The 26,411-nt window shown below is 53.8% G+C and overlaps 14 protein-coding genes across 14 annotated transcripts; 8 read left to right on the top strand and 6 right to left on the bottom strand.

The window, feature by feature from the left end:
* The first annotated feature begins 501 nt into the window (after positions 1-501).
* BU26DRAFT_116964 (uncharacterized protein) lies at positions 502-1,178 on the top strand. The gene is made up of 2 exons (XM_033819463.1): positions 502-1,062; positions 1,123-1,178. The coding sequence occupies exon 1, from the start codon at positions 709-711 to the stop codon at positions 1,030-1,032; it is 324 nt and encodes a 107-aa protein (XP_033678380.1). The 5' UTR covers positions 502-708; the 3' UTR covers positions 1,033-1,062; positions 1,123-1,178.
* BU26DRAFT_554889 (uncharacterized protein) lies at positions 1,116-2,483 on the top strand. The gene is made up of 2 exons (XM_033832292.1): positions 1,116-1,267; positions 1,315-2,483. Exons 1-2 carry the CDS (start codon positions 1,265-1,267, stop codon positions 2,386-2,388), a joined length of 1,077 nt encoding a protein of 358 aa, XP_033678379.1. The 5' UTR covers positions 1,116-1,264; the 3' UTR covers positions 2,389-2,483.
* Positions 2,484-3,940: 1,457 nt separating this feature from the next.
* On the top strand, positions 3,941-5,269 carry BU26DRAFT_581522 (uncharacterized protein; the record flags this gene model as incomplete). The annotated part of the gene is made up of 4 exons (XM_033834497.1): positions 3,941-3,979; positions 4,032-4,200; positions 4,252-4,600; positions 4,847-5,269. The coding sequence occupies 4 exons, from the start codon at positions 3,941-3,943 to the stop codon at positions 5,088-5,090; spliced, it is 801 nt and encodes a 266-aa protein (XP_033678378.1). The 3' UTR covers positions 5,091-5,269.
* A 2,410-nt stretch (positions 5,270-7,679) lies between these two features.
* BU26DRAFT_509897 (uncharacterized protein) lies at positions 7,680-8,024 on the bottom strand (the record flags this gene model as incomplete). Its single annotated transcript, XM_033827179.1, has 1 exon — positions 7,680-8,024. One exon carries the CDS (start codon positions 8,022-8,024, stop codon positions 7,680-7,682), a length of 345 nt encoding a protein of 114 aa, XP_033678377.1.
* An 887-nt stretch (positions 8,025-8,911) lies between these two features.
* BU26DRAFT_116885 (uncharacterized protein) lies at positions 8,912-9,469 on the top strand. The gene has a single exon (XM_033819459.1). The coding sequence runs from the start codon at positions 8,988-8,990 to the stop codon at positions 9,372-9,374; it is 387 nt and encodes a 128-aa protein (XP_033678376.1). The 5' UTR covers positions 8,912-8,987; the 3' UTR covers positions 9,375-9,469.
* On the top strand, positions 9,470-10,662 carry BU26DRAFT_116886 (uncharacterized protein). The gene is made up of 4 exons (XM_033819460.1): positions 9,470-9,748; positions 9,804-9,981; positions 10,037-10,185; positions 10,239-10,662. Exons 1-4 carry the CDS (start codon positions 9,565-9,567, stop codon positions 10,574-10,576), a joined length of 849 nt encoding a protein of 282 aa, XP_033678375.1. The 5' UTR covers positions 9,470-9,564; the 3' UTR covers positions 10,577-10,662.
* Positions 10,663-11,046: 384 nt separating this feature from the next.
* Positions 11,047-11,840, top strand: BU26DRAFT_523698 (uncharacterized protein). The gene has a single exon (XM_033830109.1). It carries the CDS (start codon positions 11,536-11,538, stop codon positions 11,815-11,817), a length of 282 nt encoding a protein of 93 aa, XP_033678374.1. The 5' UTR covers positions 11,047-11,535; the 3' UTR covers positions 11,818-11,840.
* Positions 11,841-12,479: 639 nt separating this feature from the next.
* On the bottom strand, positions 12,480-14,884 carry BU26DRAFT_523697 (uncharacterized protein). The gene is made up of 3 exons (XM_033830108.1): positions 14,583-14,884; positions 14,142-14,531; positions 12,480-14,090 (listed from the first exon to the last, which is right to left on the bottom strand). Exons 1-3 carry the CDS (start codon positions 14,616-14,618, stop codon positions 12,687-12,689), a joined length of 1,830 nt encoding a protein of 609 aa, XP_033678373.1. The 5' UTR covers positions 14,619-14,884; the 3' UTR covers positions 12,480-12,686.
* A 332-nt stretch (positions 14,885-15,216) lies between these two features.
* On the bottom strand, positions 15,217-17,160 carry BU26DRAFT_609431 (uncharacterized protein; the record flags this gene model as incomplete). The annotated part of the gene is made up of 4 exons (XM_033835924.1): positions 15,217-15,871; positions 15,903-16,368; positions 16,477-16,970; positions 17,021-17,160. The coding sequence occupies 4 exons, from the start codon at positions 17,158-17,160 to the stop codon at positions 15,436-15,438; spliced, it is 1,536 nt and encodes a 511-aa protein (XP_033678372.1). The 3' UTR covers positions 15,217-15,435.
* Positions 17,161-17,991: 831 nt separating this feature from the next.
* Positions 17,992-19,161, top strand: BU26DRAFT_523695 (S-adenosyl-L-methionine-dependent methyltransferase). Its single transcript, XM_033830107.1, has one exon. It carries the CDS (start codon positions 18,011-18,013, stop codon positions 18,839-18,841), a length of 831 nt encoding a protein of 276 aa, XP_033678371.1. The 5' UTR covers positions 17,992-18,010; the 3' UTR covers positions 18,842-19,161.
* Positions 18,940-21,352, bottom strand: BU26DRAFT_581504 (ferric-chelate reductase; the record flags this gene model as incomplete). The annotated part of the gene is made up of 2 exons (XM_033834496.1): positions 18,940-20,707; positions 20,802-21,352. 2 exons carry the CDS (start codon positions 21,350-21,352, stop codon positions 19,162-19,164), a joined length of 2,097 nt encoding a protein of 698 aa, XP_033678370.1. The 3' UTR covers positions 18,940-19,161.
* Positions 21,353-21,797: 445 nt separating this feature from the next.
* Positions 21,798-24,558, bottom strand: BU26DRAFT_523693 (putative ferric-chelate reductase). Its single transcript, XM_033830106.1, has 6 exons — positions 24,250-24,558; positions 23,938-24,194; positions 23,770-23,881; positions 23,467-23,721; positions 23,314-23,412; positions 21,798-23,256 (listed from the first exon to the last, which is right to left on the bottom strand). Exons 1-6 carry the CDS (start codon positions 24,360-24,362, stop codon positions 22,206-22,208), a joined length of 1,887 nt encoding a protein of 628 aa, XP_033678369.1. The 5' UTR covers positions 24,363-24,558; the 3' UTR covers positions 21,798-22,205.
* Positions 24,559-25,097: 539 nt separating this feature from the next.
* BU26DRAFT_534305 (uncharacterized protein) lies at positions 25,098-25,564 on the top strand (the record flags this gene model as incomplete). Its single annotated transcript, XM_033831211.1, has 2 exons — positions 25,098-25,402; positions 25,453-25,564. 2 exons carry the CDS (start codon positions 25,098-25,100, stop codon positions 25,562-25,564), a joined length of 417 nt encoding a protein of 138 aa, XP_033678368.1.
* A 384-nt stretch (positions 25,565-25,948) lies between these two features.
* Positions 25,949-26,352, bottom strand: BU26DRAFT_509888 (uncharacterized protein; the record flags this gene model as incomplete). The annotated part of the gene is made up of 2 exons (XM_033827178.1): positions 25,949-26,048; positions 26,135-26,352. The coding sequence occupies 2 exons, from the start codon at positions 26,350-26,352 to the stop codon at positions 25,949-25,951; spliced, it is 318 nt and encodes a 105-aa protein (XP_033678367.1).
* Positions 26,353-26,411: the final 59 nt, after the last annotated feature.

The following is a 26,411-nucleotide window of genomic DNA, read 5'->3' as shown; positions in this document are numbered from 1 at the left end:
AATTCAGCAGGCAAAGCCACGAAAATGGACACGTGGAACTTCGAACACGCAGTTGACAACAGGAGAAGAGCTGGTGGTGGTCGAATGCAACGAATTTGACCGCTGATGAACCCAGACGGCTTCAGCTTGACACTAGGATCCTTCTCGGATATCTCCGATGCTCGACAAACCGACCCAACGTCCGCGCCGTACGTGAAGGCCTTTGCTCGCTACGCTGTTCCGGGACCTGGTGGCTTCAACATATCGCGTGAGACGCTCGACCGGAGTCTGTTCTGCTTCCTGCTCCAAATGTAGCGTAGGATCTTTTATAAAAGGAGGAGTCCGAATCGCGAAGACCACGAAAAGGCCGTCATCCCGTTAGAGTTCATATGCAGGGTTAGGTACCCGGCGTCTCTGCATTATTCCCATCCGAGGTTTCGGGCTAGCGATCACGATCTCCAACATCAACCTCAGACTCGGTAAAGACGCTGCTCCTCGATCAAACAGAGCGATCGTCTCGGGCGCGAGACTGGCTCTAGCTCGGCGTCGTCGGGATGGTGTGCTCCATGATCGGTATCACAGTCCTGCGAGGGCACGCCGAGCACCACCTTGCCGCGAAAGACAACTACGCCATCATCGTATTCATGGACCTCTTCTACGTGTCTTTCAACGTGTCCTAGGGTATCGTACGAAGGGGAATGCGCTGTCGATGCTGAGTCTCTGGCTAGCATGTTATATCGTCGTGCAAGCGAGTTCATCGATTGCGAGTGCTATCGTCTGGGACTGTACATCATTTACTCCGGCATCTGCGTAGCTGCATTCCTGTTCGTGCGGTACGCTATGGTCGAGACGAAGGGCAGGACTCTGGAAGAGATGTCAAGACTGTTTGGGATTGAGAGCAGCCTTGCGGAGAGAAGCGGCAATGAAGTAAAGGAAGCATCGAAGGCAGCCGGTGCGGAGCAGCGGGAGGTCTCTGCCGGGTTTAAGGTCCCCTGGAACAGACCACTGGAACTTTCGATTCAAGCTAGCGTGAAGGGCTTTGAAATTTGCTAAATGTACCGCCACCCTTGCAGCAGGCGCCAGGTATGCTTCAGATTCTCACTTCTCTACCGCCTCTATGGACTTATTCAAAGTTTGAGACAGTGAAAGGGCGCAGGGAAGGCGTAACGGTCCATGCCGTCGAGACGCAGGTACGTGCGGACCTCGCTTTCCTAGTACTTAAAGCCCCCGCCACCCACCCTTCTGTCTCCCTCTCCCCACATTACCGCGAGACCGCAACATCACCATGGTAAAGTCCTGCATTCACCTTTTGAAGACATATACTAACCCGCACAGACTTTGGGAACGTCGCCATTGCTCCTGCTCCCACGGGAGTTGCGCGATGAAGTCTACTTCTGCCTCTTCAATGCCACCTGCCTGAGCTTCAGTTTGCGGCCAATAAAACCCGAGAACGACCGCCAGCTGAAAGCACTCAAGCCTGCGGCGGATTCCCTCGCGATCCTGCAAACATGCCGTCAAATCCACGCAGAGGCTCGCAGCGCCTGGCTCGATCGCGTTAACTTCAGCTTTGACTCGCCGGGAGCCTTCATGAAGAAGCTATCAACGCTCTCCGCTGATTTCATTGGCGGGATGCGCCATATGCGGATATTTCTTCACTACGGAGAGTTCAAGATGACCGATGGCGTTCCGGCCATATACTTCTTACCCACGATGTTCCGGCTGTTTCCGGCTTTGCGCCTTGATGCCCTAACTGTCATTCATGCTTGCATCTGTAAGGTTGTCTCAATCAGGCTACTTGAGCTGTTCCTACGGAGCGGACAGGGTTGGCGCGAACTCCGTTTTCTCGCCCATAGGTCAGCCCCGCTCCGTTACATTATCGAGGAGGATGAGAACCCACACGACGTGGAATTCACTGACTATCCCCACTGGAAATATGCTTGCACCGGCAGTACCCTCAAGCGAGACGGGAATCAGTCCGGCTCGTCCGTCCAAATACTTCGGAGAGGAATACCACGGTCGTACGGAGAGATCGTCAAGCTCCTGGACGAAGAGACGGTCGATCCGAACGAATTGCAGATACGCGCTCTAACGATGCAACGGGATCTGCCTCAGGAACCCCAGGAAGATGTAGGCAGGGAGCAGCTAGTCATCGTCAAGCGCGGTAGAAATGCCAACATCTCACCTGACACTGCCTACGAGCAGTTCCGTTGTGAAGCCCTAGGCAATATCGTGGCTTTCAAGAATGAGCAGGGGTGGGAGCAATTTTTCGAGCGCTGCTATGAACCATGCACTGAGTTCTTCGAGCGCGCGGATGACGATGACTTCGATCGATACGCCGAAATCGACGAGTTCACCTGGCAACTTGATGATTCTCATCAAATACAAGTTCTGGTCGCGGAAGACGAGTAAGGAGATAGAAACTGCGAGGAAAGGATTGGGGCATTAACAGGATGATTTTTTTTTAAAGAAAATCGAGGACATGCATCTTGGAACGGATGGTTAGGCAATTAACAGCTGTGACACTATTATGAGCACAAATGATGAGCCACTGCCAAAGAGGATGACTTTACCAACCGGCGGTGTCCCTTCGTTTCCGAGATGCGTCTCCGATTTCGTCTCGTGTCTTCCCCGGCCCTGACTTAGTCAAACGCATCGGGAAGGCGAAAATTTCTTGTTGCGTGGGTTTCCTTTCGGTCCCGAATACTACCAACAGTGATACATGCTTTAAGGGCGTCAAGCGAAAGTTTCGTCCGTGAAAGGACCCTCACGTGCTCTAGCGCCTGCTCTCTGCCGCTCCTTCCCCCAGGGTAAAATTACATGACCGATTTCAACGTCCCAACGCTCCCATCGACCGCAATCCGCACTCGCCAGCAACAATCAGCTGCGAGCCGTCAATCATGGAGGTAAATTTTCCATGCGCGCACCTCTGCTGCCTCACACTGATACTATTTCAGCAACCAAGCGCCTTCCTACAGCTTCCGCGCAAGCTACGAGCCAAACTATACTTCACCCTCTTTGACTCGACGCGTCTCGCATATGGCCTGCGAATGGTCGAATCATCCTTCGAACCTGTCAACAAGTCAATGATTGAGCCCGGAGTGTGTAGATAAGTTGCGTTACATTCAGCTTCGAGCACGTTGCTTAAGCTGATAAATTTTTAGGAAATGCGTTTGGCAGTGGTTTTGAAGGTCGATATCGGGAACGCCACGGTCCACCAGTCATATCCCCCTCACACTACCGCACGGTCCTCCAACGTCGCCATGCATGCATGGATGACTAGCGCTAGAAGAGTCAAAATGTCACACTCATCGATTCTCCAGGCTTATAAGAACATCACATCAATATGCTCGGTAGTCCCAGTCCCGTAATATCCTTGTATCACAGCAACGCCGCAAGATACTGCAATATCGCCGAGCATACTTCAAGTTACAATTCTCATATCCGTGTATAGCCTCTGCAACGTTGCACTTGAGGGCCGAACTGATGTATTAAAGCTGTACACATGCCTTCGGAACAACGCCTCTCTATGGTCATGTCCTACTTTCCCGCAATAACGTCCTGTTCACGCCGTCATGTTCATGAGCCTTCTAGTTATCTTCACCAGGTCTTCAGCGTGGCTCTATAGCGTGTGACTCATTTATGAAACGTTGTGACCAGTATGATGCGGCATCTCTCGCTTCTGACTTGTTGCCGCATGCGTCACCACGGGCTTCTGCAAGAGTATTTAAACCCTTTCTCGTTCCTTCCTCTGCACTTCTCTTTCTCGTTTCCAATCTTCCTCTACAATTTACAACTTTCGTATTGTATTCTCAGAGACTTCTTCCGTTGCGAACGATAGCCGGCAGCTCAAGTACGCCTTTCCGATTATCAGTCCTTCCTGTACTTTCAGTCTTCGCCTACGAACTCAGAATTTTGACAAAGACAACCCAAAGGGCCTATATCGTATTCAAAGCGCATAAAAATGTCCGAGGGACCACATTGGTTGATCACCATCGATGGAGTAAGATGACCCCAGCTGCCAGCGGGAGACGGAAGGCTGACACAAACCGTAGCTCCTAGAGGAACATGGTGCGTTCGACCGACAGACGTCGAGGGACGCGGATCGCAAAGAGATCGATCCACATGCAGAGTGGTTACACACCAAGCCCAGCGCCAGATTTCGCGGCGAGCTGGAGGCGTTCTGTGTCATCAACGACGAGTTTACAGCAAAGACACTTTCGAGTAAGGGCCGAAGCTTGCATAGAGACATGACATGCTGCTTATGTGATCTAGAATCGTTCGGATTTCAAAGCAAAGAAGTTTGTATTTGCGAGTTGGGAACAGAAGGCACGCTTCCAGTGGATCATGGCAATATCTTCGCAAGGGGGCGCCTGTCAGCGGGCATTCCTTACCCTCCTCCTCTTGTTCTATCAGGAAGCTCGGAGGAATACGCCAAACTTCTTGACAGGGTTGAAAGGAGAACGACCGAAGAATCAGAGAAGAGGGAAAAGGAAGAAAAGGAGAAGGGAGAGAAGGAAGAGGAGGGGGCAGAGGGAGAAGGAAGCATAGGAGACATGGGGTGTGAAGAAGTAGCGCCTCAGGGAATTATTATTGTTGACGGATATACTTCCCCTAAGGAGCAGTGAGAATGCTGGAACAAGGGGAATGTATGATGAAATGTCGGTCATTTCGGTTGGTAATCAGCTCTTGCAGGCAAGTTGAGGCTTTCTATTTCTACATTCCTTCATTGTTTTTTGAACTCGTACATGCCTACTATGTATTACTCTCATTTTCAGAAGACAAGGTGGTCGATACGATAATCGAATGTGCCTCCAAGAACGCACTCGCTCGCCTGCACATCTGCGGCCGGATCTATGATGCGACGCAGGGCATGCAGTGAGTTCTTCTTCCGCGAGCAAGAGAGCATATCCGACGCGCTATTCCCCCGTCCGATCGAACAAGTTTCCCAGGCCGGTCGTTCCGTCACCACCAACAGGGCTCGAAGAGTTGATCCCATCGACCTCAATGCACGGCCCGCACTCGAAAAGTCCGCAGCACAACACACTTCCAGCGCGGCTACGCACTCCCTCTTGGCCTCAAATGTCTCTCCAGTCTTCGACTCAATCTGTTGACCGTCCTTATAGATGAGACTCACGGCAAAGACATGACAGCTGAGACAGTACTGACCGATCTTATCATCCACAGCAACGGCTGGAAAGTGCTCTAGTACGACACCACGTCCGCTTATTCGCTCCGCTACAGTGGTAACTGAGGCGAAAATGAAAAATCCATTCGGCTATGCACTCGTCCCTCACGGCTGCCAAACACCAACAGCAATCTCAACCAGAAAAGATGAAGCTTGTCGGTCTTTGTCACACTATCTTTGCATAGTGACGGACTCAGCTCAGCATACCGTCGGCCCCCGCAACCTCACTGTCGGATCCACCTCGCCTGCAGCTGCCGCCCCGGCTGCTCGCATCCATGTACCGACTCGGCTCAGAAATGACTCAATTGCGTAACCGCTGGCTTATCAGCATGTGCTCCGTGCTTCGTACGTGCTCACGCCATCTCTGGGTGAAGACAGCCGACCGCGAGGCTTCTTCGACTGACGCTACAGCGACAGTGCTACTGCTCGAGAAGGCAGCTCGGCTTCTTCCGCCGAGACAAGCCGCGAGCTCACTCTAGTCCCCCTCCGATAGCCGGCTGACCACGATCGTACGATTGCTGCCTGGTGTTCCAGAGCGCACTGTCGGCACGGTCGACGGTCTTGGCGGTATCAACAACTCGGAACCCAGAGCCGACCCCACCCAAACGCGCGATAAAAACGCCCGTATGACTCCTTAGCCGCCGAGTGAGCGGTGCTAAGCTCGAGCACGCCATCGCCAGCTGCTCTCACATGCTCGGCAATTTCCGGTTCCTGACGGCTCATTGGCCGGCCGCCTGACCGCTGCAGGTACCCGCCGCCCTGGCATGACGCGCAGCAGCTTCGAAATTGATCCCGCGCCTCTGCGCAGGGGCCTTTCTCGCTACGCACAGTCCTCTTTTGATCCGGGGCCTCTTGGCATTGAGCTGGCGAGCCCGTGATCCGGCGCGCCCGTCCCCGCTCTCACGTCTATATAAACCCTCCTCCCCGCCCGCCAGACGGTCTTTTCTTCTCCTCACTTCGCTCCACTTCAACACTAGCTTCCAATCTCTGTGAGCTTCCTCATGTGGTCTCCAACCTTCTTCTCTTCTCGACCACCCCATCTCATCGACTGGCCTTCACCATGACAACCATCATCCACAACAGTGAGTCACCTCGCCTTCGCCTCAGTGCTTCAGCTCACTAACATCTCCTCAGAACATCTACTCTTCTTGAGTCAGCCTCAGCTGCACCGTCTCTCTGCAGCATCACCACCACCAGCTCCTTGAGCTTCACGGCGCCTTCACCTTCTCGTCGCCAACAGCCTCACTCTCGGTGAGCCACCACTAGGCCAGTCGACCACCATGGTGACGCACGACACGCTACAGTCATGTGAGTCTCTCTCCTCATCAAGCTCCTACTGACACTTCAAAGAAAACAACTACTTCAGCGGCTTCCTCTCGTCGACGCGACATCTCACATCGCCTTCACCAACACCAGTCGACGCCGCTTTCAGAGCTTCTGCATTCGCAGTGTCGCCTTTCGCGTGTCGCCACTCACCAACGACCTTCACCTCATCTCGCTCATCACATGGACTGACTCACCAGAAAGTGGGAACGCAGTAGGCCAGCTGCGGGTGCCCTAGCCTGATATTTGGGGCTGATTCACCAGAAAGTGGGAACGCGACCACAAAGGTTGCGGGTGCCCTATGCCTTCAGGTATTAAAAGAGACTTAACTAGCAAATAACAGGGGGTGTTCACATCCTCCTCAAACAGTAAGTCGCTCATCCCTCCTTCCCATTTCACTCAGCTGACCTCATCCAGAAAACGACACACAACCACATCACACTCAGCCACTCCTTCACGGAGTTCATCAAGTTTGTTACTCTTCTCCTCCATCCTTCCTCTCTTGCGTCTTCTCCGTTATTACTGACACTTCCCAGAAAGAAATCAACGAGTCGGGACGTCATATGGTTTGGTCGGATGGTCTGGTCTTAGGTGCTTGGGGGGTCTAGATACTAGAATCAATCAAACTTTCTCACATCATGTCTTGTCTTCTCTGCTTTTGCCTTCTTGACTTCGCCTTCGCCTTCGACTTCATTGAGCCTTGTGTCTTCGCTATTGCGCCTTCCCCTTCCGTCGCGACTGCCAGCCGTGCAAGCCCAATGCCAGCACCACGCGTGGAGACTCATCGCAGCTGCCTTGCCTGACCATCATAGCCGCGCACCCGGGCGACCTCTCGCGCCCATGAGCAGCTTGTGTCCCGCAATCTCCGCCCCGCCATCGGGTGCTCCGATGTATTCAGATTTCAGAGGTACGCATTGATCACTCGGGCCGTGTGCGACTGCGCGTTCGCGAAACCCTCCCCCCGCGGCGTTCTGCTTCGCGCCGCCTACAAGCTCGCCATGAACCTCGCCACACCCTCAATCCCATCACCGAAAATCTCCAGGCCTGCTCCATGCACTTGCGTTACCACAAATGCTGACTCCCCGCCAATTCTCAGCTCCCTCCCCCAACATCGACATCCCACACCACGCCGTCACCCACCTCGCCCTTCCGCCAGCCATCTCCGTCCTCCCGTCCATCCCCTCTCCGCCCCCTACGCCCTCCCAACCGCAAGCGCAACCGCCGTCCCCAGCGCGCCAACACCCTCCCAAACCCCGAGCGCCGTCCACCCACCCCCCATGCGCAGCGCCCACGCCGTCGTCAGGCTCCGCGTCAGCAGACTCCACTTGAAGAACGCGCGGTTCTCCTGGTACGCGGCGAGGCAGTAGAAGATGCTGATGGCGATGGCGCCGAGGGAGGACGCCTGGACGGAAGGCGCGGCGGCGGCGGGGAGGTTGAGGGTTTGCAGGGAGGAGGTGGGGTCCCAGAGGCCGCGGAGACCGAGGAGAAAGGTGGGGAGGGCGAAGAAGTAGATTGTGTATGCGGCGGGGGAGGGCATGGTGGAGCAAAGGGATCGCTGGGGTTTTGGGTCCTGACTGGGGGGAATGCGATGGGATAGAAAGAGGATGATGTTTTGAGCAGGAGGATAACTGGGAGCGGTCGGACGCCTTGAGAAGCTCTGGCGCCTTGTGACCAAACCGGACAGCCGTTTCTCGATGCGCCGACCGTGCGTATTCAGGATACGGAGAGCAGGAGGCACAAGAACAAAGGACTCTTAGCTCACCCGCGAGCTCGAGGACAGTCGGTTCTGCAAAACAGGCGGGTGCTTAGCCCTTCCACAGGCAAGGGACGTCCACGAGGATCAAGGCTTAAGGCCGAATGAAAATAGAACCCGTGCCGCAACGAGGACTTGTTGGATATGGGGAGTGAGACGTCGCGAAAGAACAGAGTGGGGTATCTCGTATATGCGGGGAAGCGGGTCCTCGTAATCGGGTACCTAGTGCTGACGGGAGATCTGTCCAGGGATACATGCCTAAGGCCTTGAAAACTTGTGGCAGAAGGAGACGATTGATAAGTCGACATTTAGACAAGAAGGGATATAGAAGAGCAGATTCATGAGGAGGGAAGAGAGATTTTCAAAGGAAGAAAAAGCACAACTACGTTAGGTACTAGAACCGGGAGGTTGAGAAATGGGAAGCGGATGTGGGGTTTACACCGTTCCATCTCGCGAGTTTTACAACTCCGCGACGTTTTACGGATATGCAATTGAGTTTCCTTCAGGTTTTAGATAGAATGGTTGATGGATGAAGAGGGTTGAGATAGGTTGGGGTTCAGGGAGCGATTGGAAACGGAAGACGAAGGGTTTCGCTCGGTTCCGAGAGGACGCCGAGGGGAACTTCAGCGGAGCAGCGTCACCCTTTCTTCGACCTTCCTCACGTCGCTTTACTACCTGAAGGATTTCAATGTTTGTTCCCGCCTACTCCATGCTCGCGAGCCAGCTAAAGCGGGACGTTGTCGCTCTATGAACACATTCGCCTCGGCACGCGCACCAGCGACGTTACGCAGTCGGTATATGGTTTTTACGGTGTCATGTCCAACTGCTCGATTCTCTGCCGCCGACCCTCGTTTAATAATAATATCCGTCAGCCTTGCTTTGTTACACCCGGCATCACGTAGAGACCCCCGAAACGGGAATCTCCTCAACTTATTGCTTGCACACATTTCACAGAAACCCCACTCATTGGGGTCTGTGTTCGTAAGTCCACGAATCCGCGTGGCTGAGGGTAGTACGGCAACGTCACTCAGCTGGAAGGCTTCTTTCCGAGCTCCTTATATTAGCGCTCAGTGGTCTGCCTTGTGCACTCTCGGATGCTGGAGAGCAGTTCGGGGGCTTTCCAATGGTTGGTGAGGAAAGCAGTGGCTACCTCTGTATTACCTGGCTGAAGGTGCACAACATTTAGGTGAGCGCTGGTTTCCATATCTTTGCCTTGGGCCTCTCGTCTGCATGTAGCCCACTCTTCCATAATCTCCCTGCTATCTTTTCGAGCAAAAACGGTTTTATTCAACCCCAATCTCCATCTTTTAGGTTTTTCGACAACATGCAGCGTCTTCTCTTCATGCTCTCACTCTCCATCGCCTCTGCTACTTTTGCATCCCTCTGCGGTGCCCACGGCGTATCTGGCCCGGACAACGCAAAGAGGCAGGTAGCGTCAACGATTTCATATGATCCATATTCGACATGGGCTTATACTGCCGGGGAGCCGAGTGATGGAACTGTGATCTGTACGTGTGTGACTGTGTCATACTGGTGGGTCGACGGGAAGTTAACTGCTCCCAGGGGCTCCTTTGACTTATTACGCATCGGACTATTCGCTGATGACATCATCCAAATACTATACCATCTGCCCAGATAGCACCTATCTCAGCTCTATATCTTCATACATGTTCACTTGCAGCAAGTTATGGACGGCGTGCACGTCAGGGTATCTCGTCGCTGAGTCAACCTCGAGCTTTTGGTCAGCGTTCACGACCCCTAAACAATCTAAGTAAAACTAACAAACTGGATCACAGTTTGAGTGCTGGATATACGTGTTTTACGTCGCTCCTATTCCCGTCTTATGGCGCAAGTGAGGCGGTAACAAAACTAGGTTGCGCGACCCACCCAGATGAGACTGTCTCTACGATTTTCTCAATCTACCAAGAAAGACCACCTCCAACGAGTAAGATCGGCTTATATCCATCCCTCGATATGGTAGCTAATGTGCTTCGACAGTCCTAGCGGCGGATTTGACTTCCACGGCCTCGACTTCAACGCCTAGCGCTAGCCCGGCCTCCTCTCTTGCGACCTCCACCGCGACGTCAACCTCATCCGCCTCCGCCCATTCCTCGTCCAAGCCAAATCGCACGGGCATAATAGCCGGTAGCGTCGTCGCCGGCGTGGCGGTCCTGGTCATGGGCAGCCTGGGTGTCCTGTACGTCTTGAGAAGAACTCGGCGCAACAATGCATCTGCTCCGCCCGGAATGGGTCCCAATCAGGCGGAGAAGATGGAAAACCCGGATACATTGCCAGAATGGTCTCCAACTACGCCTCAGCCCATACCAGTGTCTTGATGGCATCTCGTGGAGCGAGCTGAGCGGCGTGCATCAGCCTTATCTGCCGCCTAGATGGGAAAGAAAATAAACACAGGTGCAAAGGAATAGTGATGTATGTCATCGCTTGGAGGAGTTCTGATTGATTTGGAATCTGCTTCATGGGCACGAACAGCCTCGGCATGGTAAAGATTAGTCTATTGGTGACCAGGAGCCCATCATCGCATATTTCGATCGTAATAACTCACCTGCCTGTGACGCCTTTATGCAGATTCTCATGAGACCGGACGGTTTCACGATTTGCCTGGGAGAGGTAGTGAATGAGAGACAATGTGAACATACCGCGCTGTTCACGTATATGCCCGCCATAAGAGGGCATCGACCTCACGCGTAACAACCTTAACATACCGGCAACTCACTTTAAAAGCTTCGAATCGACCGAACATGGGCGAAGGCGCAGAGGAACTTGCTACCCTGCAAGACATCTATCCCGAGCTCGTTAGAGACTCCGAAGCCTCAGCGCATCTCGAGCTCCCGATTGTGCTTCAAGCTCCGCTCCCATCGTCGCTCATGCAGGAGAAAACTTGACTGTTGGGCAAGCACAAAACAACTCGGTCTGTTACCTTCCCCCAATCCGACTGAGCTTCACACTCTCTGAAAACTACCCACTCGACGCGCCTCCCACCGTCAGTCTTAAAGCCCAAGGCTCCTGGCTCCCCGAAGACATCGCTGAACATCAAGAGGCAGTTTTAGCATCCATGTGGGAAGAGTACGGCCACAACCAGATGCTCTTCGCCTCCATTTCCCACGTGCAAGACGCCGCAGAGTCGGCGTTCGGCCTGGACTATCTAGAAGTGTCTGAAGAATGCAAGCGTTAACTGCTCGACTACGACAGGAAGACCAAGCGCGAGGCGTTCAAGAAGACCTCCCACGAGTGCGGAATCTGCCTGGCTCCTAGGCCTGGTCCTAACTGCTACTGCATGGAGCGCTGCGGGCACATCTTTTGCGTTAAGTGTTTGCAGGATTTCTACAACAGTGCGATTAAGGAAGGTAATGTGTACGCTATCGTGTGTCTGGATTTGGACTGCGGAATAGAAACAATCGGCGCTGAACGAAGGAGGAGGAAGAAGAAGCGCCTGCTCGCTCCGCGCGAACTCCTTCAAATACCTCTTCCGCGCGACACGGTGCAGAGATATGTCGATCTGAAGCGGAAGAAGCGCTTAGAATTAGACAAATCGACGGTCTGGTACCCGAGGAAATAGTGCCAGGGTGCTGCCAAGGGGAACAAGTATCCGAAACCGGAAGTGCCGCTCGAGGAAATGGAGGAGTCTGACACGGAGGAGGAGGAGGTAGAGGAAGAATATAAGGAGAAAGACGATGACCAAACCATACCCGCACCCACAGAAACCACAGCCCCTGATACCCAAGCCCCTGAAGACGCACCCCCACCCCGCGACTGCCTATCCATCTGCGAAGACTGCGGATTCGCCTTCTGCAAAGTGTGCCACTCAACCTGGCACGGCGACCTCATGCAATGCCGCGACAAATCTGAGCTCCAGGCCGAATAACGCGCCCCGCTCGCCTACATCGCAGCGAGCACAACGCCTTGTCCCAAGTGCGCAACTCCCGTCTCCAAAACTACGGGCTGCAACCACATGAGGTGCACTCTTTGCCTGACGCACTTTTGCTACTTGTGCTCGGGCATGCTTGATCCGTGGCATCCGTATGGGCATTTCGATACGCCGGGTACGCCGTGCTATCGACAGCTGTGGACGACGCTGAAGTGGGGATGAGGGCTGTGTGGAGCTGTCTTAGGTATGAGAGTAGAGGGAAGCAGAGGTTATAGTGGGCAGACTGCGGGAGAGGCGAGGACGGAGGCATTGCACGTCTTTTAGCTTGGAGGCGCGAAGTTGGTGCCGTAGGATGAGATGTAATGAAATGCTATTCAGGTACCTAGTAGACCATTGATCATGATCGAGGCGCTTCATCCCCACCCGCACGCAGGAGAGTATAGAACTTTAAACAAGCCAAACACAAGCGCAGCAAGTCCCAGTGCTCGATCCACCAAGTCAATCTCGGGAATTGTCTGAGCACGACTCTGGAAGCCTATTTCTCTCTCAAGGCACTGTCCTCAGTACGCCGGCGCCCCCAACATCATCTCCCTCAAAACTCCGGCCGCAGCAACCGACTTCTCAAGCACACTCTCCACATCCTTCACCCCATTCAAACTGACCATCAGCTCCCCGTGTCTCAACGTCTCCGTGATTTCCTCGCTACTCGTAACCATCATCTCCCTCTTCCCTGTTACACCCAGCCGCTGCTCTGCCGCCGTTGCCCACGGCGTGTGATAGTGCAGCCACGTATCCCCTCCGCACGGGATCCAGTACCACCAGCTGATATCTTTTCCGCTGTTGGACACACCTTTGGGAAGGAATTGGGAAGATGCTGTGAGTTCGGGGTCGTGGAGGGATTCCTCGAGGTCGATGCGGCCAGAGAGGACGCGACATGCGGGGACAAGGAGGGTTTTGTTTTGGGAGGCGCAGCGAAGGATGAGGATGCAGCTGTCATACAGGTCCATGCCGGTAAGCGGTGAGCCAATGAGCCAGGCTGCGCTTGATAACATGGTGTCGCCTAAGACGGCGATGACACGCATGTCTAGAATAGACCCTACAGCCGTATTTTCAGGAAGTGGGAGGTGATCCAGGAAAGTCATCCCTGCATCATCCAGAAGCGCCTTGATGATTGTGGGATCCTGCGCATCGTCCGCGTAGCAATAAGCTCCGCGAGGATGATTCAGTATCTGATACTTTGAGATGGCGGTAGACAAGCCAAGGAGTCGGAAGTTCAGGTGCGCGGGTCGGTACTTCTCGGTGATGACCGGGGTGATGATCCGCGCTATACTGTCCGTCCGGCTCGCGAAGTGGAAGAAGAGGGAACGCAGCGCGAGCCAGAGAATCTGAAAGGTCAACCAGATCTGGAACACCAGTGCAGGCTCCTTGCTAAGAACAACATACGTAGCTATAAGCGAGCCGACGCAGATGAACGAGCCGCCGGTCCAGACACCTCGCCATATCAGGTGCTTCCGGACATTGATAGGGACGTCGAGGAGCACCCCGCGCTGCCCGCCTGCGATCTGCGGTGTAGGCAGTTTCCCGGCTACCAGGTCGACACACTTGTGCTGCTTGTCTGACGGCAATGCTCTGCTTAAGCCAAAGAGCTGCAGGATAACCGCACCGAGGAAGAAGTAGGCCCAAGACACTCCAGTGATCCAATAGATATAGAAGGATCCATAGTGATACAGCAGGTACATCTCAACGACCTTAGTCAGGGTCGACGCAGTGTATAGCCAGTCGGCCTTGATGAGCGAGCGATGGAGGGGCGCCCACTGCGGGTCTCGCATATAAAAGTGTGCGCGGAGGTGCTCGCCTTGATCGAGGGCCGCACAAGAGCGTAGTGGGCCTCCAGTCCACTCATCGAATGCATAGACCTCCTCGAAGGTATCCCATCTGATCGAGGAGCCCGCACTCTCATTTTCCTAACAATCATCAGCAACATGCCTAATCCAGCCGACCTAGAGAGAACCTACCTTATCGCACTCCACCATGATACCAACAGGCTCCCCAGACATCCGACCGCCTTTCGCTCTCGCGTCCAGTCTCTTAGCGCAACCAACCGCGCCATCGGACCCCGCGGTCCTCACGCCGATTGTTTCCCGCAACCATGCAGGCGTAGAAGCCGCCACACAGGCTTTGACAAGGAAGATAGATCCGAAAGAGCTGAGCGCTGCCCATGGTAGTCCAGCAGCTCCTCGCGTTCCCAAGGCAAGCGATTCAGCCGTAGCCCCACCGATAAGAGCGGTGAGGGCCGCAATCTCCACCAGGCCACCACTGATGCTGAATTTCTGATCATCTGCCATGGGAATGTACTTTCTCAAAGAGTCCAATCGAGCGACCAGGCCGAAAAGTGCCTGCTCAGCCTTCGAGAAGTTAGTGGGCTGGATGTTGTTGCGTGGGGATGCATCGCGTACCCCGCTTGTGGCTTCGTATTTGGCGAAAAGCCGCATATTGTGCAACGTGCCTTTCCGAGGGTCGCGTTGCTCATGAGGAACTGTATCTTCTTGAAGGGGCCTGGGAAGGCCTTATACGTTGTGGAAAGCACTCTTGCATCGTTCTTCGAAGGCTTGGCAGCGGAGACGTCCGGTCAAGAACAGGCGAGGCAGCCATGAGGCAGATTAAGCGGGTCGGTATTGCGTGCTCAATGACTGAAGGGACCCTAGTGATGCCCGCATCGATGATTGCGAATGAAAAGAGCCCATGGCGGATGCAGGAAGTAATGTAATCGATAGGATTCTTGCCCTTCCCGCCTCCGAAAACGAGGTCGGGACGTCTCACGTAAGCATTCACGTGACATAATCGTCAACCGTGCTAAAAAAACGTATTAAGCCTGACGCGGCATTAGTGCGAATAAGCACAGTTTGTTCGCGTTGATCCGTGTCACACAACATCGAGACGCAATGGACGGATAATTCCGCCATCAACGACGGTCCCTCGAACCATGCTGTGGACAGGATAGGCCTAGCGCGCTCTTAGCGCCTTGGCGTAAATATATACTTTCCGGTTCTCGCCTCACTTTTCTTCCTCAGACTAATACACACTTTTTGTACGTTACTTGTTCTGCAATGCGTACCTTGTTCAGATATTGCAAACCACAGGACTGAATTCTTCAACTGTAAGCCGTGCACTGGAACGATAGGAGCATTACCAAGAATAAGCATCGACCTCTAGCTCAAATGCCGTTGGACCTTTGGCAGCGGCACAAACAGCAGCCCTGACATCGTCGCAAAGTCCACCAGGACCGCAAGCAATGACACCAACTCTCTTTCATCCGGCTTCGATCTCGCTGTTCAACAACGAATGGATGTTCGCCCGTGACCCGATTCTGATTTCCTTGTCTGCCACGCCCTGGATAGGAACATCTAGAGCCTGTACGAGACAATCTGCACTTTTCTTCACGCTCCAGCACAGCTTGACGTTGGGATGTGCGTTGATCCAGGGAAGCATGCCGGTGATTCCAATGCCGCCCGAGATGATCAGCAAGCGATCGGTGCGCAGGATTGAGGCGGTCGAGGTATTGGGATAAGGACCATCCAGCAAGGTGAGCAAGTCATCGTGCGCAGCAAGACTTCGGGTCAAGCCGGTCGACTTCTTGACAAAGAAGGTCACACCGATGTTACGCTCTTCTTTGATCGAGAGAGCGTGGCCCACAGTGGAGATCACGTCCTTTTCGACATCGTCTCCACGGTGCGACCCAGTTCGGCTTCCAGTGGTTGGAGACTCCAGGCTCTGACGTTGGGACTGCAGCATCGCTGTCGGAAGCACGGAAATGGGTGATTCTCCCATGGGCGCCATTTGTGGAGCGTTGGGAAGTAGGCGTAGGCGTTCTTCCAAGCTCGACACCCCAGCGGACACCAGGAATGTCGATGCGAACATAGCCTTCTCCAATCTCGGTGATGCGAGCGCCGCGCAAGCCCGTTTTGAGGATTCGCATCACGCGCATAAGCCGGTCGAAGGACCACACTCCGCAAGCGGCGTACATAGGCTGTTGATAGTTGCCGAGCCACTGGAAGCAATACCAGATGTGATACCATGTGCCCACGATGGTGAAGATAGCCAGGATGATATGTGTGATGAGAAAGAGTTCATAAGACCGACGACGCACATACAGGCCGCTGGTAACCAACATGATGGAGGTTGTGAGGGTGGCGACAATGCCCCAGATCCACCATGGCAGATAGTAGTTCGTCTCGTAGCTGCCTGTACACATGTGGCGATTAGCCTCTTATTATTGACCGGTTCATTTGCCATAAAGCTGGCCCTTTCTCTGGGCCGAGACCTTGAGGTGTGTGGATGGAGTAAGCTCACCTGTATGGACATACAACACTAACGCGAGGATGGAGTGTAGAATGACGTGGATGGCAAAAACACGAGCGACCCAACGGTGCAGCAGCATATACGTAGAGTGCGACCAATTGGTGAGCCACAGGAGGATGTTGTTCCTCCCAGAGAAGATTATGACGAGAGGAAGGAGGAGGGCAAATTCACCCGTACGCCACATCACATATGCCATGACTGCATAGTACGTCTCGTTGCCGTACCAGGCATGCGGAATTGCAACCCTGTAGTCTACGGCGGTGAGTACGATGTTGAGAATGACAAACACGGCAACGTAGAGTGCCTGTCCAACAGTCGGACTGTTGCCGAGCAGGAATGGAAGAGGGCGGACTTGGTAAGTTCCAATGACGGAAGGCCAAATGAGATAGGGCTTGATCTTCGCTGAGACGCCCGTCATGAAGGGGAGGTATTGGACCAAGGTCAATAGGATCGGTAATGCAAACATAGCGACGAGCATGGCAACTCTAGCCCGTAGTGAGAGAAAGGTCTTATGAATAACGGTGTAGATACTGACCCAAGTCTCTCTTCGAGTCTTGACTCGTAACCGACAGAGTACAACGTGTTCTTCTGCAGCGTCATCACAGAAGTGTTGGCCAGCGCGGTGTAGTTGAGTATCTCTCCGTTGGCGAGCACGCGCGTAGGGGGATCATCCATGACTCTTTCTAGTGCCTGGTTATTACTCCATTTTGGGGAACTGTCGGATCTCCAGTGGCTTTGTTTGCCCAGAAGATTTCCAGCTCCAGCGTGCTCAAGTCAAACGAAGCGCACTGATCGTGTACACACCAAGCTAGGCTGGTCAGATAAGCCTCGTCCGATGCAAAACATGAGGGCCAAGTGTTGACGTTAATAACCATCATGCCAGTGATGGGATGATCTGGGGCAGAGCAGGAGAGCAGGGGGATGGAAAAAGCTCGAAGGCAGCCATGGGCGCAGAGAGGATAATATTCATCGCCCTCGAAGCCCGAGAGGGCAGATGTTAGGCCTGCTAGAAGCAGGAAAGTAGTGAATAGAGCGTCCATCGGTCGAGGAAAAGCTTGATAGGCAGTCGGCTTCGTGACGGCTAATTTCAAGCGTCAAAGCTGTTCTTATGTCGCACGCTTCCCCAGGTCAAGGAAAAGAAAAGAAGGCGTGCACTCTCTTGTGGCGTACTTAGCCATATTGTGGCGAGGAAGCTTGCATGGATTGAGAGCAGCGTCCTGCGAGCCCTATCGACTACTGTGCTTGCGAGAAAAATGAGCACGATTTGTAGCGATTTGCTACGATAGTAAGACAATCGTTCGATAATCTGCCAAGAGCGCTGCTTATTCTGGATGCACGCATCCCTGCAACTACTGTACGCCCTGCGACTACTGTACGCCCTGCGACTACTGTACGCCCTGCAACTAGTGCCGGCAAATGTGCTTACTTGAGCACTTTCGAGAGCACGAGCCATGTACTGATCTCCGTAAAATGGGGGCACGCCGCCCGTCCTCTGCTCTGTCGACCCTCTGGACCTACTGAGACCATGGCAGATTTGGAACAAACGAAGCGACTCTTCGACGATCAGTCGGCCGAGTATGAGAGGTTGACCGGCGGCTGCACTCGCCGCATTGCCGCTATCGGAATCAAGTCTCTCCCACCGTTGACATCCTCCACCCATATACTCGACCTTGCTTGCGGCCCTGGCATCGTGACGAAGGTGATCCTCGACACAGCGGCAGAGCAAGGTGTCGTCCCACCTCCGCGCATCACATCCGTCGACATTGCGGGGCCCATGATTGAGCAGCTCGAAATCAGCAAGCAGGTCCACGGTTGGACGGCGGTCGAGACCAAGATCTTGAACGCGCAGAAGCTGGAGGGACTCGCGGACGAAAGTTTCGACGCCGTTTTCATGAACTTTGGTCTCTTTGCCGTACCCGACGCCGGCGAAGGCGCCAAAGAGATGCTGCGCGTGCTCAAACCCGGCGGTGCCGCCATCGTCACCACCTGGAAGGAAGCCCCAACCATCCAGCTGCTGGAGGAGGCAACTGCATCGATTCGCCCGGACTGTGTCAGCCGTGTGCAGCCGGTGGCGAAGGAGTGGATGACGAAGGAGAAGCTGAGGGACACTTTGCTCTCTGGAGGCTTCCTCGACGGCAAAATCATCATATCAACGCCGGAAACGTCATGGGAGAACAAGTCGGTGGACGAGTTTGTTGATGCCATGTGCAGCCCGTTCTGGGCAAGGGTCCGCGACGGCTGGTCTGAGGACGAAAACGGTCGATGGCGTGGGGAGCTTGGAAAACGTGTGATAGTAAATGAGTCCGGTCGAGCGGTGTTTCCCATGACAGCATGGATGGCTGTCGCTACGAAGTGATACGGAAAGCTGTGCTAGACCCGGTAGTCGGTCATCTCTTTTGACAGAATCGGTATAGAAGTTGAGGACGAGCGTAATATTCTCCTTCTGACAATTCAACACCTACGTCGGTCAAGGATCCCGCTGCTGAACCTCCGCCACTGTAACGACAGGGGGGCTGCACTGGACGACTATTTGCAGCCATGGTATAAAAAGGATGAATTGCATGACAATTATTATAAAATTGATAGTCCAGTATGGTTTTCCACGAAGTTCCAAATTGTACCTAGGGAGAGTGGAAGAAACGGCCTCGTCGAAATTTCAAGCTCCATGCTCGCGATTCACCAAGAGAACGCATCTACCTCCAGCTCAAAAGAACACTTACTGGCGCGTTCCCTACCAAGTTTGGCCACAATCGCCCTAACATCGTCACACATTCCAGCCGGCCCGCAAACTACAACGGCGATCTTGGACCAGCCAAGGCTAGCCTCATCTCGTAGCAAGCCATCAATGTCCAGTCTCTGGCCAATAATGATGTGCTTCTGACGAACTTCATCGAGTACGGTGCTCAAAGAGTCCAGAAGGCCTTGATCGGCTGCCTTGACGCCATATAACAGCTTGAGGTTTGGATGGCGCCATAGGAAGGGTAGAAGCCCGGTGATGCCTATGCCGCCTCCTATCAACAGTAGCCGGTCGCTCTGCAGGACCTCCTTGGTGGGGTTTGTTGGATACGGCCCGTCAAGCAGCGTGAGTAGGCCTTCCTCTGCTTTTAAGAATCCCGTCATACCTACTCTCTTTCGAATGAATAGTGTCAGCCCCGAGCTGGTATAGGTCTTGCCATCGACAGGAGATTCCGAGCCCATCGCTACGGCCTGGTTCTTTTCCAAATTGCCGAGTTCCGACCCGGAAGGGTCGCTGTAGATGCGCTTGTTGAGCATGGCTGTCGGAATCATGGAGAATGGGTGGTTCTCCCACGGCCGAAGAGGGCTGAGCGTCGGGAGGTACAAGTAAACACAACGGCCTGGCGCTGCCCAGAGGATTCCTGGAATGTCGATGCGGGTAATTGTGGAGCTGATATCGGTCACCTTTGCGCGCCGGATGCCAGTTTTCAAGATACGCCCCACGCGAGCCAGCCGGTCGAAGAACCAGACGGCAATCGTAGCATACAGCCAAGTCTCATAGCCAAACGTGTTCTCGTACCCGATCCAGACGTGATACCAGCAGCCGACCACGCAGATGACAGCCATGACAATATGGGTGATCAGGAACAGCTCGTAAACCCGCTGGCGCAGGACGAACACGCTGGTGAGCACGAGAATGACAGCCGCAACCGTGGCAACGGAGCCCCAGGTCCACCATCCTGTCTTCAGCGACGTGTCGTATGAACCGGTGCTCTTGTAGAGAACCAGTGCGATGATGGAGTGCAGGAGGGTTTGCAACAGGAAAATCCGGGCGACCCATCGATGAAGCAACATGTAAGTCGAATGTGACCAGTTGGTTAGCCACAACAGGATATTGTTCCTGCTCGAGAAGAGAAACAGGATTGGCATGTTGCAAAATGCCAGAACGCCGGTACGCCACATGAAGTAGGCCATGAGCTCCTGATAACGGTTTGTGTACCATTGCATCACATGGTCGGGATACAGCGTCTTGTAGCCGACCGCAAGAAAGATGATGTTCAGGATGAAGACAACTGCGATGTAGAAGCTTTGGCCGACAGTAGGTGCGTTGCCTAAAAGGAAAGGAAGGGGCCGGTCATGATAGGTCCCGATGATGCTTGGATAGAGCCAAGGCTTGATTCGTTGCAGTAAGGCGGTCATGAAGGGGATGTATCCCAGCCATGTCAGCATAATCGGCAGACCGAAGGCGGTCAGGAGGATTGAAAGTCTTGAGTGGACCATTAGCGGCGGAATGTGTGGTCGGACGAGCACGATCGGATGGGACGTGTCGTGAAATATGTCTGGAGAGAATCAAAACTTACCCATAGTACGATTCCAGGACGGTCTCGCGGAAAAAGAACACCAAAGTATCCTGTGTGGCTTGCCAGTTGCCGTGGGTTGTGAGCATGGTCATGTTCAGGACCATGTCCATATCCATATCCATCGCCGTTGCCACCATGGTTGGTGGATCCGTGATGTTTGCCATCACCTCGCCGTAGCTCCATTTCGGGAGGATGCTGGCGTCTCCTGTGATCATCGTCTCCCAGAAGTGCTCGATCGTCGAAGCGTGAACGTCGTCCGGGCAATACAGGTGCATGCACCAAGCGATGGAGCTTAAGTAAGGGAAATCGGATGCGCGACACAGAGCCAAGACGTGTGCGGACGAGGCGGCGGCTGTGTGACCTCCGGCACTTATGACGGAGGAACACGCCAACGTGAACGGGGAGAAGGATCGGAAGCAGCCATGGCCGCAATACGGATTGTAAAAGGTGAATCCGTCGATGCCGGCAAGGCCGCTCCTACTAACAGGAATTGGGCCAGTCGCGGCCGCAATTGACAGGAAACTGGGCAGCCCGAGCAGGGAGAGCTTCATATCGGAGGAGCGCAGTGGTCCTTTGGTCAACGAAATGCAAACCTGGAGATGGCGGTAAAATTATAAGGTTTGCTTAGCGAGTTGATAACAAGCTTTTAACAAGCACCAATAAATAGCGGGGCCTTTTCTCCACAGCTTTGCAACCTTGTTCGGTATAGTATAGCCGTAGTATGGGGTTGTCCATGTGCTTACTGCTTAAAACTAGATCAAGTTAGCTTAAGCAAGTTTGAGGCAGTTTAATGATGCACTGATAAACCAATCAAGTTTTTCAACCTATCCGAACCTTGCTAGGACACCCGCAGTGCCGGATACCCGCTGCGCCGGGAGACCCATCGCCCTTGGACCCCATGTCCTCCATCGTAGCTTCGGAACCTCTGTCGTCGCGAAATAACTCGGATAGGCGACTCAGAAGTTGCAATACGAGCAAATGGCAAAAGTGATCCGAGACAGAATCCCACATCTTGCATGGGCTGGGTAGCCGGCTTCTACGGCGCGCAGGGTGTACTGTCCATGAGCAGATTCTTTCCATGCATCTATGGTAGATATCCCTGGCTGGCCGATCGACGGCGCGTTCTACAATTGATTGACGCAGTGTGTCTGGATCGCTCACACCCATACGTGGTACGCGGCACCATGCCACCATCAGTCCATCAGTCCGTCATACCCGCCAACCCGGTATCCAGTCCGCATCACCGCGACTCCAAACTTCGGAGCTCAACCCGAAAGAGCTGCACCAAGGTCACGAGGGTGTCGTTCGAGCAGACCTCGTTGCTTCTGCCATCACCAAGCACCTCTTCAATTACAATATGCAATTTGGACTCTATCCAAAGAACGCGCTCCCACACAACAGTTCTCAAGCCCACGAAAAATGCTCCGAGTGCAGATAAACCCCGCCAGCCTTGGAACCCTTGAGAATGTTCAAGTTCTCCTTCGCAACAGCATTGCGCACATCGTTCTGCATCGTGTGCGGCCCACAGACGAAGACGCTCAGAGATTGGCCCGCTTCCGCCACCTTGGCTGCCTCCTCATGGACGATCAGCGGTAGCTGTGGCCGGCCCTCGAACTCCTTGCCTGGAATAGCGGACTTGTTTCCGTCTTCTGGGATAGCAATCTCGTCGGTGGATGAGGTAGCCTCTTTCGGGCTGGCTGGGTCGCCCGAGACACTGCTTGGCAGGTCCACCTTTTCAGCAGCCTCCCCGGTGAGATAGACTCTGACGCGAATGTTGGATGAGGACTCTGTTGCTGAGCACTTTGACAGCAGCTCGCTGACGGTTTTAAGGAACCATGCACGGCTGTTGCTGTCTCGGGTCGCGAGAACCACCCGCAGTGAAAGAGGTCCGCGCGGTTTACGTTGATGGAGGACCTCCTTGCCGTCCGTCAGGATACTCTGGCCTTTCTCTTCGTCGTCTGGCGTCGGGCGTTGCCTGGCAAACAGCTCAATGAACGGCAAACACCAACCAGCTCCTGAGCCACCTGCGATGACAAGAAGATGGTCGCTCCCGTAGCATTTCTGTAGATGGATGCCTCCGTAGGGACCATCTACATGCACGGGTACCGACGCACCAGGTCGCTCCAGAGCGTGCTGGTACAGTTTGGCGGTAAAGCCGCGCTGATGACGGACGTAGAAGACGAGCTCAGACTGCTCGCTCGGCTGCGTTGAAGGCGTAGAGCAGATAGTGAATGGGTGCGTTGAGATAGCTTGCATAAGACCAAAGCTAGTGAAGCGTAGGAAACAATGCTGTCCAGGTTTCCAACCAGACTTGGATGGGATAGTGATGCGTGTGAAGCCGTTGTCTTCTACGAAGATCTGGGCTTTCTGCGCGAAGCCATACTCGAAGCAAGTGCGGAGCCAGGGATAAACGTAACAAGGGACATATATGGCGGCTGTAGCGACAAAGTAGTCCCTATTGATTCGTCAAAAGGCCATATCGTGACACGTTGCCGTGGGTGGCGATCCTTACCATGAAGTGAGAGTATAGTCGCAGTGCCAAAAGAAGGTCACCATGAATACAACAACAGCAGCAAAGTGGGTTATCTTGAAGAATTCATAGCCAAGGTTTCTGTGTGCCAGGTTAGTCCCGTTCTTCGCGTCCACGTCTTTCATTGTTGCTCACCGTATAGCGCTGTGGGACGCAAAGGTCAACCACGCTTGAAAGATTATTGCGACGATGCCGGTCCAGTAGAACAGGAGGCTCGACGTGAAGTGTTCCTCCATGTCGTGCCAGTGAATGTGATATACGATGAACGGGAACGTGTGCATGAGCGCAAGGACAAAGAAGGCGTAGGAGATCCATCTGTGGAAGACCTGCAGTCTCTCGTGCGAAACTCCCGTGAAGAGTGTAATCCAGTTCGTCTTGCTCGCCGTTGCACTGGACAGTATCAGTACTGGGAAAAGTTGGTTGGTCCTGATTACGCACAAGACAAATGGCATGCATGCCAAAGACATCCATCCCGATCTGGTGGCCAGTGGTGGCGAACCGCCATACATTTCATCCGACCAGTAATAGGGCTGTGGAATCAAGTCCATACCTGCGAAAAAAATCAGCACGGAGTCTGGTACAGCACATCTCTTGCTCGCTGCGCACAGAAGAAGAACACGGTCCCAGCAAGCCCCAGCAGCAAAACTCCAACTGGGGCTGAATTCCATTGGAGTGCCCTCAAGTGGAAACCACGGTAGGACAAGTATCGGATAGCTGCAATCGGTTTCCGTAGCATAGGAGGCCCTCGGAACCGGCGACGACCAAAAACAAGCGACGACAAAACGTGGCCGATGATGAAGATGCCAATGGCGCACATGAAGAATGCGACTGTTGGCAGCGCGAAGACATGATCAGCTATGTACCTGTCGCAAACGAATCAGCTGTGCCCAGACGCTCGTATGGGACATTGTTAGATACCAAAAGTGCCAGCGGTGCATGTAGTAGTCGCATTCTTCGGTGGTGAGCTCATCGCACTCAAACGCGCGGCTCCCCTCCAGCTGGAGGGGGTAAGTGAGCCAGGCAGCAGACATTGCGAATCCAATGTATAGTTCGCGTGCTTTGCTGGTCAGTCGAGACGAAGCGCCGTGTTGCCAGGACGTGTACGATGGCGGGAGAAGGGTAAGAAAATAAGCCTCGACGAAGCTTGACACACTTCCTGCCTCTCATTCTGCATTGGCGCGGCCATTCCTTAAACGTTGTCATAGGATAATTAGCTCAGTCTCATTCGCTGACAGGGGGATTTCGGGAATACGGCTATGTGGGGAGAACTACGCCAAAGGAATTTCTTCTGAGGACCCGGGTCATGGAGATGGACCCTGCAGGGAGTTTTGAGCACATTTGAGAAGCTTATGACGACGCAGGCCTATAAGAGCTAGCCAAGGGGCCTTGGGACGAATAAGCTTGCGGGACACTAGGGCTTATGTCTCTTAGCGTAGGATAAGCCCGACACCCTGGGTTTCGCTTGCTGCCGCTCCGCGAAACCAGCTCTGTCGCCTCGACTACATACTAAGAACACTCAAAACTCCTGGGACTACGAGCTCTATCGACTACATACCAAGAACACTCACAACTCCTCTGCTTCCGGCATTCTACATCTATTCCTCCAAGCCCTGCACCAGATCAACATAGCCACCATGTCCATGCCCGGTATGGCCATGTCCGGCATGACGATGTCGACAACTGCGTCCGCCACAGATACCATGGCCTCGATGGCCAGCGCAACATCTTCCATGACCGACATGACGACGATGATGGCCATGGACGAAATGGCCATGACCTTCTTCACCTCGACCAGCACGCCCCTCTACTCCGCGGCCTGGACGCCCAGCTCGACAGGCCAGTATGCCGGAACCTGCATGTTTCTGATAGCCTTTGCGGCCATCTTCCGCGCGCTGCTGGCAGTGCGCGTGAACTTCTTCCAAGTCGTGGCCAGGGTCGAGCACAGGCGCACTGGCAGCCTGGAATATCCATATGCGGCTGATGCGAAGTTGACGACGCGCCCGTGGAGAGTTAAAGAGGCGGTGTTGGTGGCGTGCATAGATGTGCTTCTTGCGGGGACTGGCTATCTACTGTGAGCATGGTGTGTCTGATCGTGATCGAGAGACGCTAATCTTTTTGCAGGATGATCGCCGTCATGACCATGAATGTGGGCTACTTCCTATCGATTCTTGCTGGCGTCTTCTTGGGTAGCATGGTTTTCGGGCGCTTTATGGCTGACTCCGCGTCGCATTGAAATGCGTGTCTTAGCAGCCTGGAGAGTGTGTTCATTGCTTCCTCTGAGGCAGGACCTGATATCGGACGGATAATGTTCTGGAAGGACGCGCCGCGCCACAGCCGCTTATCTTGCCCCGGGAGGGCGAATGCACCTTCGAGGCAATGGGAGCTGGTAGATTGAGCGTTTCACATGCGATGGATGGCTGTGTAAGATTTCGTCGAAGAAATGAAGACATTGCGCGTACATTGATCCGAAACTCTTTTGCTCTCCAGATAGACCCTTCACTGCTTAGTAAGTAGGTAACACCCACACTCCGCACTTCAAACGAATGACATTGAACTATCTCCCACTCCTCTTTCTTCTCACCACTCTTCATACCTTCCCCTCCCACCAACCACCCATCTAGTAGCAAGTAAACGAGCTCATCTCATCATTGAACACTCCCTGCAAACTAGGCGTATCCCCATCAATCGCGAATGAATCACCCTGGCATCCGTAATCCCTAGAAAGCCATCAGTACTAACTCTCTCCATCTAACCTTCATCATCCGTGTGCTCATTCGCGACATGTGGAAGGAGAATTACTCACGCAAACAGCTTGCACGAAGCTCCATACGTCTTCACCGAGCTGACCTTGTCGTTGTACTGGCCCGCGTCGGTGCACTTTCCGTTGACGTAAGTGAGCGAGGTCGAGTCCCCGCCGTAATTGGTGTTGGTGTAGACGGTGATGGTTGCATCGCGCTTTGGGAGGCTGGCAGCTGTGGTGGAGGCAGTGAGCGCGGCGAGGATAGCGGATGTGAAGAGCATCTTAAAGAAAGGTGTGATTGTTGATATCGAGATGGTGTTGCGGGTAGTGAATGCTTGAT

Source organism: Trematosphaeria pertusa (genome assembly GCF_010094035.1).
Source record: "Trematosphaeria pertusa strain CBS 122368 unplaced genomic scaffold BU26scaffold_17, whole genome shotgun sequence".
Lineage (NCBI taxonomy): Eukaryota > Fungi > Ascomycota > Dothideomycetes > Pleosporales > Trematosphaeriaceae > Trematosphaeria > Trematosphaeria pertusa.
Note: the sequence above shows the minus strand (reverse complement) of the source record. Positions and strands in the feature narration are given on the sequence as shown.